This window comes from Muntiacus reevesi, chromosome 22 (assembly GCF_963930625.1).
Source record: "Muntiacus reevesi chromosome 22, mMunRee1.1, whole genome shotgun sequence".
Classification (NCBI taxonomy): domain Eukaryota; kingdom Metazoa; phylum Chordata; class Mammalia; order Artiodactyla; family Cervidae; genus Muntiacus; species Muntiacus reevesi.
In genome coordinates this window covers 1181816-1197579 of record NC_089270.1, presented here as the reverse complement: position 1 = coordinate 1197579, position 15764 = coordinate 1181816, and the positions used below count along the sequence as shown (strand labels likewise).

At 49.0% G+C, this 15764-nt stretch overlaps 1 protein-coding gene and 2 long non-coding RNA genes across 4 annotated transcripts in view; 2 read left to right on the top strand and 1 right to left on the bottom strand.

Annotated features, from left to right (window-relative positions):
• Window positions 1–3810, top strand: part of HAUS3 (HAUS augmin like complex subunit 3) — an 85045-nt gene extending 81235 nt beyond the window's left edge. The window contains exons 14-16 of the mRNA XM_065914726.1: window positions 1730–1786; window positions 2562–2615; window positions 3257–3810. Of these exons, the coding sequence (XP_065770798.1) occupies window positions 1730–1786; window positions 2562–2615; window positions 3257–3331 (186 nt within the window). The 3' untranslated portion in view covers window positions 3332–3810. The remainder of the gene's footprint in view (window positions 1–1729; window positions 1787–2561; window positions 2616–3256) is intronic.
• On the bottom strand, window positions 597–7055 carry LOC136153075 (uncharacterized). Of its 2 annotated transcripts, none has more exons than XR_010660325.1 (4): window positions 6915–7055; window positions 4790–5150; window positions 2163–2339; window positions 597–1548 (listed from the first exon to the last, which is right to left on the bottom strand). It is a non-coding gene; the product is annotated as an uncharacterized lncRNA (long non-coding RNA). The 2 variants fall into 2 exon arrangements; XR_010660326.1 differs by having other exon boundaries at window positions 4790–4972; window positions 6915–7049.
• Window positions 7056–12168: 5113 nt separating this feature from the next.
• On the top strand, window positions 12169–14273 carry LOC136153076 (uncharacterized). Its single transcript, XR_010660327.1, has 3 exons — window positions 12169–12228; window positions 13140–13214; window positions 14163–14273. It is a non-coding gene; the product is annotated as an uncharacterized lncRNA (long non-coding RNA).
• Window positions 14274–15764: the final 1491 nt, after the last annotated feature.

Sequence of the window (15764 nt, the reverse complement as noted above, 5' to 3'; positions counted from 1 at the left end):
CTAGAGTCCATGGAATTCTCCAGGTCAGAATACTGGAGTGGGTAGCCTTTCCCCTCTCCAGGGGATCTTCCCAACCCAGGGACTGAACCCAGGTCTCCCGCATTGCAGGCAGATTCTTTACCAGCTGAGCCAGAAGGGAAGCCCTTGTGAAAAGCCTTTATGAAAAGACACTATTAAGCAAGTAAAAGAGCAAGTCACAGAGCTGTAGAAGATATCAATATTTCCACTAAATATAGCCAGCTAAAGGAAACCCTGTCCAGAAAAATAAATTCCTGCAAATCAAGAAGAAAAAGACATACAAGTCACGGATTTAAATGACCAAAAAAAAAAAAAAAAAAAAAAACCATGTACAGAGTTTAATGAAAGGAGATATACAGTCAATAAATATTTGAAGAATGACTTTATTAGCCAGGGAAATACACACTAAAACTACAGTGAAACATCACATTTACCAGAAGGGTTAAGATTAAGACCTAGGAGAACGTGTGTTGGCAGAAACGTAGAGAATGAGGACTGTTATGTGCTGCGGATGGGGACACGCCGTGCGCTCACCTTGGGGGCAGCTGGCGTCGTCTCTGCTGCGTGTGACCCTGGGGGGCGGCTGGCGTCATCCCTGCTGCGTGTGACCGGCAGGCTCACCCCGCCCTGCACACATGTCCAACAGAACTGTGGACGTGTGTGAACGCAAATCTGTGTACCAGAAGGTTGACAGCAGCGCTCCTCGTCATAGCCCTGAAGTGGACACAAGCCCTGTACCCATCAGGGGTGGGATGGATAAATAATTGCCCTGCATTCAGCTAACCCCACTCTGCTATGGGAGTAAACGAAACAGCGCTTCATTCAACAGCTGCTGCTGCTGCTGCTCACTCCCTTCAGTCGTGTCTGACCCTCCGTCCACGGGGTTCTCCAGGCCAGAATGCGGGAGTGGGTTGCCACGCCCTCCTCCAGGGGATCTTCCTGACCCAGGGATTGAACCCAGGTCTCCTGCATTGCGGGCAGATTCTTTACCACTGAGCCACCAGGGAAGCCCCTCGTACAAGGACCAACCTTAACACCGGAATATTGAACAAAAGGAGCCACGTACAAAGAACACGTATCCTGTTCCATTGATACGAAGTTCAGTACGTGGGACACAGCGGTCTTGCTGGAGGAGGCCGGGGTGGTGGTCGCCTCTGGGGGAGGGACAAAGACCTGTGTGGGAACCCGGAATGTTCCCTCTGGTAGTACCCGGGTATGTTCACTTTGTGATAATTCGACAAACCTTGTTCATGGGATCTTGTACTTTCCTTTGTGGATGTTGTACTTCGACTTTTTAAAGTTAAACTGAAAACGCACAGTCACATCCCAGTGTTGCCTCCCCAGCTTGGTGCCCAGGTAGCTGTGACTCGGGTGTTGGATGTTCCGAAACTATGGAGTCACACAACTGTAGGCATTTTCCTCATTTACTCCTCTGCATGATTTACGTGCCCTGGGTTTAGATTTCAGGGATTCAGATCTCGAGGCATCTTCTCTCCAAGCTTCTCTCTTTCACTCCCATGTGTAATGACTCTGACAAGGGATTAAGAGTATGACACTTGATCAGCTGGGTTTATTACAAGTCTTCATTTTGGAAAGGGTGCTCGAGATAAGACCATGTATTATCAGGACTTTCTCCGTCTGAAAATGAGTGTTTACACTGTTAAAATTAAGTGAAGGAATTCTGTTGGTGATATTTAATCTTACTTTTTAGTTAAACGCTCTGCAAGACCTTCATCCATTACCCAAAATAATTTTGGAATACAGGCAGGTAAGTTAGATTTTTTTTTCCTGTAACTATGTTAGTAACGATGGGGGCCCACGTGACACCCAAAATCATCCCTGAGGTAGCCCTGACCGCACCCTGAAGGGACAGTTTGTTCAAGCTGACCTCCTGTGAGCCCAGCTTCCTCTGCGCAGAGGTGACGTTGCTCACGTCCGCACACGCCCTGCGTGGAGCTGGGGAGCCCCAGGTGTGGGCGCATCCCCCCGGCGTGGCGCCGTGTGAGTTAGAGGCCTCCCACGGGAGCCGCCCCTCTCCCCGGGCTCGCTGTGTTCTGTCATCTCCCAGCCACGCTCGCTGGCTGCTGAGCATGCCCCCGTTTCTCGCCACCCTCCCAGCCCCTCCTGATTTCTCCGTCACACACCGGGCGTCTGCACACGCATGACGGTTGCTGTCACTCATAGCGTGGCTCTTCGCTGCTGTCCTTGTGAGGGCCGGGCAGCTGGAGGGGTGGGTGACGGTCGCCCCTGAACTAAAAGAGGCACCACGGCGACCCTGGGTGACGGTCCTTGGTCACTCTTCCGTTCTCTTTGCAGCTTTCCTGTGAAAAGCATCATTAGAAGGAGTAGGGTGACATCTTTCTCTGTTGGCCGTTGTTGTTTAATCCTGGGCACCACACAAGGCCATTTCAGGGCCTCCTGGGGTCACCTGAGGGGACAGGCAATGACCCCCACCCAGCACGCTGAGAAACACAGGTTTTGACGCTTGTTCCTCATTTAAACACTTAAACAGAGAAAGTGACTATTTTTGTTTCACAATCTAGGTTCACAAGATCAAGTCAACCTTTGTAGATGGATTACTAGCTTGCATGAAAAAGGTAACTAAAGCTTAAAAAATATATATATATATATTGTGATTGGGAATATGAGTTACTTAGACATGAGTTCAGATACAAGTAGAATTTCTTTAAATAGGCTAATATTCTTGAAACTATGAGCCACAGTTTTGTTATCATTTCAGTCTACAGTGTAAGCTGACATTTCACCTTAAAATCTCGTATTTATGTGGAAGCCCTGCTGCCGAGCACATGCGTTTGCACCTGTTACCGCATGTCCTTTCCACAGTCCCTGGAGGGGGATGTTGTTTCAGTTCATGCACGAGAAGTCTGTGGCCAGAGTGCTGTGGCTTGCACGAGGCCACACGGCAAGGGACAGCCCCCGCCTGTCAGGGGAGTCAGCCCCTCTTCGGGTCCACGCTGAGCCCTGCCACGGCATGTCAGCCCACATGCAGCCTCTTGCAGCCTCTGCACCAGTTGGGGAGAACCTCGGTCACCCTGACCATGTGTGGGAGTCCTGTAACCCCGAGAACACTCGGGTTGGGAGTTCAGGACCGGTGGCCCCGTCTCTCCCGGGCAGCGCTCTGCGAGCTGTGTGCTGTAGCAGAGACTGGGGGGCCAGCATGTGGGTGCCTCCGCACGGCATCATCAGAGCCTAAACTGATTCTTTCCAACTGATCAAGGGCTCCGTATCCTCCACGTGGAACCAGACGGGCACCGTGAGCGGAAGGCTGTCAGCGAAGCACCCCGTGAGTTAGCGCTGGTGAAGCGCCCGTCTCTGTGTGAGGGTGAAGTTTCGCCTGGATGCGTGGCTGCCTGTGCACTTTTTGTTTCTGAAAGGAGACCTCATCCCTGTAGACCGTGGGGTTTTCTGTGTGTTAACCCAGCTGTCTCTTATTTAGCACGTGCTCAGTTTGGGGGGACTCGGTGGGGGATCGGACTTGTAACCCTTGCCTCTGTGGTCCCAAGCCAGTCTGCCTCATTCTGTCCACCTGCTCGCCCGCCTTGGTTCATCCGGGCTCCCAGTGTACCGGTGTGGGGGTGGGAGAGCGCCCGCACACCTTCCCGGAAGTGTAGTCTCCTAATTGGCAGCTTTAATGGAACAAAAGCCTTGCTTACACAAGGAAGCTTTCAAAACACTGTCTTCTGTGGATTTCATTCCCAGCACCTCTTGGGGCCGAGGCCTCTGTTTCTTCAGAGGGAGAGGAGGATACAGCTGAGAATAAAGAAGTCTGTGTTTGGCTCTGGCTTTCAACATGGAACTTGTGAAAGTGCTCAGCGGAAACAAAGTGTCAGGAAGACTGTCAGAAAGTGGGTTGTTTTTTTTCCCTTTCAGAAGCTCCCCTTTAAATATCAAGACTATCTTTCAGAGTTTATAATGTAAGGTATGCAAGCATGCTATATGGGCAGGTCCATTTCACAGGGAGGCATGGAAACTCCTCCTGGTCTTGGAGGAAGTGCTGAGAGGGAGGCAAGCACCCGTGAATGCCTCTGAAAGGGCCTGGCCAGGCCCTCTGGGGGAGAAACCCAGAGTGGGGTAGGCTGACATAAGCTGCAAGCCACGGGGCTGAGGCTTGCTTCTAGCCCAGAAGCCTGGGAGAAGGAAGTGTTTCCAGGAGCTCCAGGCCAAGATGGGGCATGAGCCTTGGGCAAGAACCCGAAGTGGCTCTCCTACCAAGACTCCGCAGGGGCTGAGTGAGGGCTGGGAAGCCCCTGGGTCCCGGGTCCCCCAGTGTGGAGATGCAGGGCTACCATATTTGTCTGGTCTGAACAGGTCACGGCGGGGGCCGTGGACAGTCCAAGCCCAAGTCCAGGGCCTGAGTTTCAGCAGATCAGCAGTATCTGGCAGAGCCAAGGCCGGAACCAGGTCGGCAGAGGAGGGGCCATTAGATGTTGGCTGTGGTGTAATAACTGGCTTCATCAGCCAAAGCAGTGAGGGCAGGCGGCCCCAGGCTACTGACGTAGGTCCACCCCTTCCTGATACCGTGGGTTTGTAGGCCCCTCCCCACGGATGCCACCCGGAGTGGGAGGGGCATGCCTGAGGAGTCAGGGAGAAAGGCTGGGCTTGGGGGCCCGTTCATCCTTTGCTGAGTGGGTGCTTCTCCCCACGTCTAAACTGGTGATGAAAACACCGCTAGTCCACATATTCATTCAAATTCCTTCAGCTGCAAGTGGCAGCAAATCAGACTAACTTGACCTCAACAATCTCAGCATACCTGACTTAAGAAGGTCAAGGAAGGGCCGGCTTCAGGCCAGGTTTGATCTAGCAGCCAAAGTCATAGGGGCAGGTCCAGCTTCTGTCCCCCATCTCCCAGCTTCGCTTTCTCAGCATCCAAGCAGGTCTTGGGGATACCAGCTTGTTTCTCTCCAGTGGAAACGAGCAGTGTCTCTACATGCCCCTTCCATGAAAGGAGGAGGAAACACCTTTAGCAGACACTCTCAGCAAGCATGTCTTTGCATCTCTGTCTGGAACAGCCACTGGTTGTCCTTGAATTAGTCACCGTGGCCAGAGGACAGGCTCTGCTGGCTGATGGAAAGTGGGGAGGGGGACCCTCGTGAAAATTGGAGTGCCGTTTTCTAAGGAAAAGGAAAAAGAGCTGCAAGGCCCAAAGCAAGTGGCAAGATCGTGGTGTTTTTCACTTTCTTAGCAGAAATAAGGGTCACAAATTTTAAACCTACTACATAAGTGTAATTTAACCAATGTCTCTTTGAATGCACTAAAAGGGGTACTTATTCCTTATCTTTTTGCTCCTAGTAGCAGATGTTCTAGTCTGCCTTCCAGTGGGCCAGTTGTTCTTACGTTGTCATTTGGTGAGGAGTCTCAGAAACCTGCCTTCAGGCTCAGACTGTGCCCCAAACAAAGAGTCCTGCTCTCCCTGTTCCGTGTTTGAGCCCAGTGCTCATCTGTACTACCAGATGTTACGGTGGCTCGTTTGGAATAATCTAGTCTTGCTCTTCCCATTGTTCGTGTGTGAATTTTTCAGCTTTCCTTATTAATATCCCTCCCACGTGATATCATTTAAGTGAAAGTTCCTCAGTCGTGTCTGACTTTTTGTGACCCCATGTACTATTATACAGTCCCTGGAATTCTCCAGGCCAGAATACTGGAATGGGTGGCCTTTTCCTTCTCTAGGGGATCTTCCCAACCCTGGGGTTGAACCCAGGTCTCACACATTGCAGGCAGATTCTTTACCAGCTGAGCCACCAGGGAAGCCCAAGAATACTGGAGTGGGTAGCCTATCCCTTCTCCAGCAGATCGTCCTGACCCAGGAATCAAACAGGGGTCTCCTGCACTGCAGGCAGATTCTTCAGCAAACTGAGCTATCAGGGAAGCCCTGATAACATTTAAATATCTATCAAAATATTTATTAGCAAGATTTTCATAAATTAGATAGTTATGGCTAAAACGGCACCATTATTTGAACCCAAGTGAGATTTTTAAACTTCTGTATTTTGTTATTTTGGTGACTTATTACTTTCCTACTCTCATTTGGAATAACATGGTCCGTCGCCTCATGGTCCTTGGAGGAGTCACAGCCCCTTCCACGCACCCGCCTTCACGGAACCCTGGCGGGTGGAGGTGATTAGGGGCAGGTCCCACCTAGCCGTGCACACTGCTGTTTTTTGTTCTATCCAAGCTCATCTTTCAAAGCACTGGTTGTGACCTGCAGCTGAACAGACCTTCAGAGTCAAAGAGCCGCCCGGAGAGGAGCCAGTTCTTGGAGTCACGCTGCCCGACGCCCTGTGGCCCCACGGGGCCCAGCCTCCCTCCTCCTCTGCTTGGCAGAGGCTCAGACTCTCCCTGGTGGCCGAGCGCTTGGCTCCGCTCCAGGCTGCCCGCACTGTCCCCCTGCTGGTGGGCGGGTTCCGCCTTCCTCCCCAGGAGGGTCCCTCTCCTGTTCCCCTGGGGGCGGGGTGGCAGGTGGGGTGGGGAGTGCAGGGGGTGGCTAGTTCCTTCCCCAGCCCCCTCCTTGCGCTCTCGCCAGCCCCAGGCCCCTCCCTCCTCTGGGCCCCCTGCACACGCCCCTTCCCCACCAGCAGCTGCCCACTCACATCTCTCTTTACTTAGCTCTCCCTCAGATTTCTCAAAAAAACCCACGGAGTCACAGTCCTGTCTCAGCCCCCTGGTGCCTCAGGCAGGACCAGCTCCTGTGGGGCCTGCCTCCTGGTCTCTCCTCTCCCCGCCTTCTCACCCTCCTCCATCCACCAGCCTCCTGGGCCGCAGCCAGGAAGCCGCTCAGGTGTCGGCCCGGTGCTCTTCAGGCCCACCTGCGGCCAAGGCTCTCAGGCTGCTGGGCCCCGCTCCTCCGCCCGCCTCCCTTCCTGCCTCTCCTCACTCACTCATTCCCCAGAAGCGCTGGGCACCAAAACCTCTGCCCTCGTGGAGGGAGCGTGGGGGTGGAGGGCCCGAGATCGACAGCAAACACGCTCAGCTGGCCGTGGTGTGGGCGGTGATGAACACTGGAAAACGCAGAGCCGGGGAGGGGAGGGCCGGAAGGGCGGGGAAAGGCCGCGTTCCGGAGAGGAGTCGAGCGGGCTGATGGGGGAGGCGACGGCCGAAGGAGGCCCGCCCTCGGGGGTGCGTCCTGGGGAGCGCTGCTCTTCATTTACCCCAACAGCCCCCGGCGGGCGTCCCACACAGCGCTCAGAAGACGGGGAGCCGCTCCACTGGAGAGCAGGGCAGAGGAAGCCGCGGCCCGCCCGGGGTTATCCGAGGGCGCCGCGGTCCCCGCGCCTGGGCTCCCATCGCCTCCGCGGCTGCCTGGAGCGTGGAACCTGCGCGCCTGAGCAGCGAGGCTGCGGGAGAGGCCCGCGGGCGCGGCTGCCTCCTGCATAGGTCAAATCGTTCCCTGTTTTTGCTAAAACAACTGCTGACATTCCGACAGACGCCAAAGGAGAGACTTCAGATGACACCTCTGCACCTCGCCTGTCGCTGAATGTGGACTGAGGGTTGTTAGCATTGAGTTTTTCCAGATCAGTTCTCTTATTTTTCTTACACGTGCCAGAGTCCACCATGAAGACAAATGCGCCCCGAGTGCCCAGCCGTCACCCATCCAGAGCAGCGGGCGGAGGCTGAGGAAGGGACTCGCTGCGGAGCCCCGGCACTTCCCGCAGGGCTTCTCGGGGACCTGGAGACTCTGGCAGGGTTTCCACACAAAGGACTCGGAGGTGGTTTTCATTCATTTCGATGTCCACATTATCAGCAGAAAATTTTATGCCCTACAGGAGAATAAAGTCCCACTTGCTTTCAGTTTCCATAGTCTGGGTGCCTTTCCACACAGTCCTCCTGACGTACGGTCGCGTCTGTGTGCCCACGCTGCAGCCACTCTAGGGTGTCCCCGAGGCTCGTGGACCTGGTCCTGCCCACGGCCGGTGCACCCGGGAGACGGACATCTCACCGATGGCGGAAGCCAGGTTTCTCGTGTTAGACTAGGGAGGAGGCTGGAGTGATCCACGTGGTGGTGGACAGAGTTGAAGACCGCAGGGTGGACTCCAGTTTAACTCCATACAGACACAGATGGTCACACATAGACCTGTTTAAACACACACCTATCTCCTTCTTTGTCAGCCTAGAGGGCCTAGAAGCAGTGACACCTCTGGCAGAGAGCACACCCAGCACCCAGATCTCACACCTGTTGGATCATAGAAAAAGCAAGGGAGTTCCAGAAAAACATCTGCTTCTGCTTCATTGACTACACTAAAGCCTTTGACTGTGTGGACCAAAACATACTGGAAAATTCTTCAAGAGATGGGAATATCAGACCACCTTACCTGTCTCCTGTGAAACCTATATGCAGCTCAAGAAGCAACAGTTAGAACCAGACATGGAACAGCGGACTGTTTCAAAATTGGGAAAGGAGTGCTTCAAGGCTGTATACTGTCACTGCTGCTTATTTAAATCTCTGGAGAGTACATCATGTGAAATGCCAGGCTGAATGAAGCACAAGCTGGAATCAAGATTGTGGGGAGAAATATCAATAACCACAGATATGCAGATGATACCACCCTAATGACAAAAAGTGAAGAGGAACTAAAGAGCCTCTTGATGAAAGTGAAAAAGCTGGCTTAAAACTCAACATTCAAAAAACTAAGATTATAGCATCCAGTCCCATAATTTCATGGCCAATAGATGGGGAAACAGTGGAAACAGTGACAGACTTTATTTTCTTGGGCTCCAGAATCACTGTGGACAGTGACTGCATCCATGAAATTAAAAGATGCTTGCTCTTTGGAAGAAAAGCTATGACAAACCTAGACAGCATATTAAAAAAGCAGAGACATTAATTTGCTGACAAAGATCCATCTAGTCAAAGTTATGGTTTTTCCAGTGGTCATGTACGGATGTGACAGTTGGACCATTAAAGAAGGCTGAGTGCCAAAGAATTGGTGCTTTTGAACTGTGGTGCTGGAGAAGACTGTTCAGAGTTTCTTTGGACTGCAAGGAGATCCAACCAGTTAATCCTAAAGGAAATCAGCCCTTGATATTCATTGAAAGGACTGATGCTGAAGCTGAAACTCCAATACTTTGGCCACCTGATGCGAAGAGCTGACTCATTTGAAAAGACCCTGATGCTGGGAAAGATTGAAGGCAGGAGGAGAAGGGGACGACAGAGGATGAGATGGTTGGATGACAATCACCGACTCAATGGACATGAGTTTGGGTAAACTCCAGGAGTTGGTGATGTACAGGGAGGCCTGGTGTGCTGCAGTCCATGGGGTCACAAAGTGTTGGACGCGACTGAGCAACTGAACTGAACTTTTCTGTAAGATTGTTCTAAAATAAAATGGTTACTTTTATTTAAAAAAAAAAAATTTACCATGATAGAAGATTTTATAGATTTTTTTTGTGTTTTCCATCAAAATATTGTGGTTCTATCTTTAACAACTGATTTAATTTTAATAACTTACCTCTAGACATATTTGGGACACTTCATAAAAGCAATTCTGATTGAAAGTAACTTATTTTTTCTTATTTGGTGATTGTACATTCCTCTAGTCTCCAGTCAGCATGAGCAACCTTTTTATCTGGCTTGTTTTAAGATTAACTTAAGGGAACTCAGCCTTAAACTCTTGTTTCCCTGCAACTTGACAGTGAAAGATGGTGTTCAAGGTTGAGGTTCTCTGCCACAGTCAGATGCCAGAGCCTTCCTTCTGCTCACCGTGGGCAGAGTGGCTTCCGTGTAATAACAGAAAAGAAGAGAGGTTTGAGATGAGGGTGCCTGGGAATTGAGCTCATGTCTGTCAGCCGTGGTGGGGAAAAAAAAAGCTATACCCTTCAAGCCCCTTCTTACCATGCATTCTGTCATGTGATCAAAGGACAAAATATACATTTTAACTCTCCTTAAAATGCGCAAACTATAGAGCGTTATGTAGTGTGCTGCAGTGTGTAAAGTGTGCTACACAGATTAGACATTTAGTGAGGTTTCTGGTGTTTTTATGGGGCTTCCAAAGTGGTGCAGTGCTAAAGCATCCGCCTACCAGTGCAGGAGATGAAAGAGACCCAGATTCAGTCCCTGGGTCGGGAAGATCCCCTGGAGTCGGAAACGGCAACCCGCTCCAGTATGCTTGCCTGGAAAATTCTATGGACAGCGGAACCTCGCGTGCTGCAGTCCATGGAGTCACAAAGAGTGGGGACACAAATGTGAGCACTCACTGTTACTTGACTATTTGTTATATTGTAAAACATAAAAAGTAGCGTTTAATTATAAAAAAGTTTCCTTTATCGAAAGGTAATCACATTTCTGCTTTCTCTTCATCCCTCTTTCCATTGGTAAAGCAACTTGCATTAAGCTGATGTTCTGTGGGCTGTGGAAGGGAGATGATTTTAGGAGCCGAGTGCTTGCTGGCCAGGTGAGCTGACACCAGGCTGTGATCACCAAGAGCTTTTAGCCGAGCACGTTAGCTACAGTCAGGTCTGATCCTAGTTTGGCGAGCTATTAGTTAGAGAACATATCCTGTTTTATACAACTGTAGAGCCTGACATTACTCAGAGTGAGTTAATTTTGTAGGTGTTCTTCTATTAACTTGAGAAAAGTTCCTAGAAATGGAAATATTTTAATATGAAAGAGTGTTGGATTTTTGTTGAATGCTTATGTTCTGTTGTGCTGATGATGTGTTTTGTCCTTTATTCTACTAATCTGGTGCATTATATTAATTTTGGGGAGGATTTGAACCCAAGCTTGCACTTCTGAGATAAATCCCGGTTGGCTGTGTACAAAACCCCTTTTTGTTGTGTGCTAATGTTGATTGAGGATCCTTGTGCCTGTTTATGGAGGATGTTGTATTTGGTATCTGGTCTTTGCATCAAGATGGCACTTCATAGATGAGTTGGCAAGCTCCTCACTCTACCATTCTGGAAGTACTTTTCATTGCTGACTTTTTTTGAGAGTTCCTTTTTTTTGGCCGTACTGTGGGGCATGTGGAATCTAGTTCCCTGAACAGGGATTGAACCTACGACCCCTGCATGGGAGGGCAGAGTCTTAGCCACTGAATTACCAGGGAAGTCTGAGAGTTCTTTATATGTTTTGAATCCAACGTAATTTGCAAAAAACAAAAGTAAGTTTTGGAGTCCAGTTTTTCATTGTTTTGTTTTATGGACCATGGTGAAGGGGTATATCTAAAAATTCTTTGTCTAATGCAAGATTATAAAGATTTTCTCTTAAATTTTCTTCTAAAAGTGTTAGAGTTTTGCATTTTACATTTATATTTATGATCCATAATTTATAGAATCAGCTTGTTGATAGCTAAGAAAAACACTGCTAATATTTTAATTAGAATTGTATTGAATTTACAGATCAATTTGGGAGTCATTGGCATATTAATGTTGAATGTTCTAATCCATGAACATGGTATATCTTTCCATTTATTTGGGCTATTAATTTTCTTTCATCAGGGTTCTGTAGTTTTCAACATACAAGTTTATTCCTAAATGTTTTGGGAATGCTGTTATAAATATAAATGGCATTGTTTATTTCATTTCAGTGTCCAGTTATTCATTGGCACTGTGTAAACATAGAATTGATTTTTGTATATTGACTTTACATTGATACATTGGTCTACCCACCAAAATTATGTTTCAGTATTAGTTGTATTAAGTATTGATACACATATGCATAATACATGGCTTTACTTATTTTGTTAGTGTTTAATAAAATGTGACACATTTTAGGGGCTTCCCTGGTGGTCCAATGACAAAGACTCTGAGCTCCCAATTCAGGGAGCCCAGGTTTGATCCCTGATCAGGGAACTAGATCCCAGATGCCGTCCCTGAGACTTCAAATGCTGCAACTAAGACCCGGGGCAGCCAAATACATACATATATTCTCAGTTCTTCCAGTTTATTGCCACCAACCCATCTCCCTCCACTCTCCGCATGTGTGTGTGTGTTCAGTCTGTAACCCCATGGACTGCAGCCCACTGCGCTCCTCTGTCCATGGACTTTTCCAGGCAAGAATACTGGAGTGGGTTGCCATTTCCTTCTCCAATAAAAAGATATATATATATATTTTAAACTGTAACACATTTTAAATGCCATTAAATGGTTCAGATTAAGAGAAGATATTTCAACTAAAGCAGTTTCCCCTTTATTATTCGCAGAACATCCAAGGTATCTCCAAGCACCCAATTCAGATAACTAAACCTCAAAGTTTTAAAGGTAACACATTTTTTTTACTTCACAAAAATCTTGAGTAACATTTTTTTTGAAGCCTAGAAATGTTTGTAATTGTTTTTCTGTTTAAGTAACTGCTTTTCTTTCCTGAAGTTCTCCTCTGTATTTGCATGACCAGGATTTAAATATACGTTGAAAAATAAAACTCAGCTAAAGTGGCACGGCCCCTCCCCTCTAGCAGTTTATAAGTGAAAATAGATGATAATTACAACAGGGAAGCGGCTCCCCTCCCACCACCTCTCCCCTGCCAGCTTCCCAACAGAGAAGAAACAGACGATGGAGCCGGCTTTTATTAAGGTCTGAAAATTACTGGAAATGTTTGTAAAAGCGTAGCAACACTCTTCTTTCTCTCAACCCACCCCACTGCCACGCGGGTGATGACATTTCTAAAAAAGAAAAGGTCAAGCCTGAGCAAAGTCGGGTTCTGTGGCCCATTCCCAGTAAACTCCTGCCCCCTTGGCTTCGGGAACTGCTGCTTCTAGAAGGTCGAAGCCAAACAGTGAAGCGCCATGAGCAGTCCTTCTAACGGGCACATCGTTGTACGCGAACAGAACTCCTGGAGGTGGGCGGCAGCTTGGCCTCCGCCAGCCCTTCACCGTACGTTCCATGGGTAGACCTTCCCCAAAGGAGGCCTCCTATTGGCGAGGCGCAGAGGGCGCAGAGGGGCAGTGTTTGACCTTTTCTTCACTAAGAATTCTGCACAGAATAGGAAATTTTAACAGCAGAAAGTCTAGTTTCCTTTCAGCAGTCTTAGGATGTTTTAAAATTGCATTAAGAAAAATTAGAAAAATACTCTTGTGACTTCCGAGTGATGTTAAAATAACTTTGTGTGCGGAATAGCTATGAATCAGCTCACGAACAGTTCACCAAGTGCTCTTGAACTCATAATGATTCAGGTGAAGAGGACGAACTCACCATCTCCCCAAGGACGGCGTTTGTTTCATCCGAAGGCCACACCTTCCTGGCAGCAGGTAGGCACAGGCCACGGTAGGCACGCCATGTCCCTGGAGCCCACGTTGTGATTCACATGTTCAAATATTTAGAAATTGAATAATCCAAAGGCACTTACAGAACTCATTCTTTAAGGTAAATCCCGAGGCAGATATTTATATGAAGCAGAGGTTCCTTAGGCACAGTAGCCGAGAACAGCTTTGCCTCCTGGGCTTCTTCACGTGACCGCATCTAGAGCCCAGATTCCCTGCGAGGCGCCCCCGAGTCCACCCCCGCCCCGCTTCTGTCCCGTCACCCTGGCGCCCCTTCCCGCTCGCTGCAGCCGTGCTGGTCCCTCTGCCCGCAGCCCCACCTCCGGCCCCTCGTGGAGCCTTCTGCCCAGCGTGGTCCTGCTCCCTCCTCCACCTCCTTGGCCCTGCTGCCTCGGCCCTTTCTCGATGACAGCCTCCCTGCCCACACCCACTCCGGAACATCCTTGGCCCTGCTGCCTCGGCCCTTTCTCGATGACAGCCTCCCTGCCCACACCCACTCCGGAACCTCCTTCCCTCGATCTGTCTCTCCCGTCTCTTTGCTCACCGTCTCACACACCGCATCATTCCCCCAAACCGTCTCCCTCTCCTCGAGTAGCAGCTCTGCACAGGAAGGGGCCGTCATCTGTCTTGTTCACTAGCGCACCCCAGGCACACAGCCTGGCACAGAGAGCCCTTTCTGAACCTCTGATGTTCTGATGAATCGATCAATGAGTGCGGCCCCCTGGAGGCCTTGCCAGCCTGATGGACGAGGTCACAGGGACTCTTAGCCCCAGGGATGGCCAAGAGCCCGGGCGCCCAGGGGCCTGGCAGGTGGGAGGTGGGCGTGCCGACCTTGATTCCCCGTGGGGAGGGGAGATTGAGGTCGCCTGGGGTGGGCGGCAACAGTGAGGTGTGTTGTGGATAGGTTCTGAATTAACGCAGAGCTCTATCTGACAGACTTCTCGCAGATCGAATTGCGCATTCTTGCACACTTATCTGGGGACCCAGAACTTCTGAAGTTATTCCAGGAATCTGAGAGAGATGATGTATTTTCCACCCTGACTTCACAGTGGTAAGATATACACGCTCATAACAGTATCAGATCCACAGGAATGCAGGCATGATTTTAAAAACCTGAAGTTGGTCCAAACCTATTTTCAATAAGAAATTATGTTTTTCTCTAGTAGTTAATCTTTTTGAACAGAGTAGATAGCTAGGATGCCAAGCGTCTCCTAAGTATGAAAGAGGTGGTTGTTCTTCAGCTCCAAAAGGGACGTCAATTACTGAAAAATGTACCAGAAATATCGAAAAATCAGAAGTGAAAGTCACATATGCCCTCCAGATGAATGTCAGTCGGGGAAGACGGAACCCACTGCCTGCAGGCAGCCTGGTGGAGACCCTGGCGTCAGCCTCCCTCACCCTCAGCTGCTGTCTGGGGGCCACACAAGCCTGCACTTAACCCCTGTTCCTTCTCACTGCCGGCTCCTTCTTGCTTTTTCATTTTGCCTTCTTAGGCTTTTCTTCTTTCAGTCTGAAGCCTAGAACTCCTCCCATCTAAGGCGATGATCACATTTCTTGAGGATGCAGTTGTCCTGAGGTCCAAAGTCAGCAAGAGCAGGCTCAGATCCTGCCTGCCCCTCCTTGCCCACCCCCAGCTCAGCTGCTCTGAGAGGCCGGGTCGACCCGGCGCTGCCGAGTCCCGGAGCTGGCTCCCCTCCCGGGCTCCCAGGAAAGGCCCTTCTCCTTAGTGCGTCCTGTGTACTCTTTTAAAAATTGTGATTTTATTCACATAAAACTCACCCGTTTAAAGTATGCAATTGAGCGGGTTTTAGTACATTCACAAGGTTTGGCAACCATCACCACTGTCTAATTCCAGAGCATCTCCACTCCTTAAAGAGAAACCCCCCCCAGGGGCAGTCAGTCCTCACCCTTCCTGCCCCACAGAAAGCATTCATCTTCTTTGTGTCTCCACACATTCGCCTGTTCTGGACATTTCACATTAACGGAATCATACAGAGTGTGGCCTTTTGTAACTATCTTCTTTCACTGAACATAATGTTTTCAAGGTTCATCCTTGGTGAAGCATGTATCAATACTGCATTCTTTTTTGTGGCTGAATAATATTCCTTTCTATGGAATAATGTATTCTCTCTCTCTCTATATATATATATATATATATATATTAGTATAAACAAGCAAATAATATTCCATATTCCATTTATTTACCTCTTTATCAGTTGATGTATATTTGGGTTATTTCCATCTTTTGACTATTATGAATAATACTGCTGTGAACATTCATGCACAAAACTTTATATGGAAATATGTTTTCATTTCTCTTGGATAGATACCTAGGAGTAGAACTTTTGAGTCATATGGTAATTCTATGTTTAACTTTTTAAAATTGTGGTAAAATAACAAAATTTATCACCTCAACCATTTTTAAATGTGAAATTCATATCACAGCAGTAGCAACTATATTTAATTTTTTGAGGAATTATTGAACTAGTTTCCAAGAGAGCTGCAGCATTTTATACCCCACACACAGTGCAGAGGTCT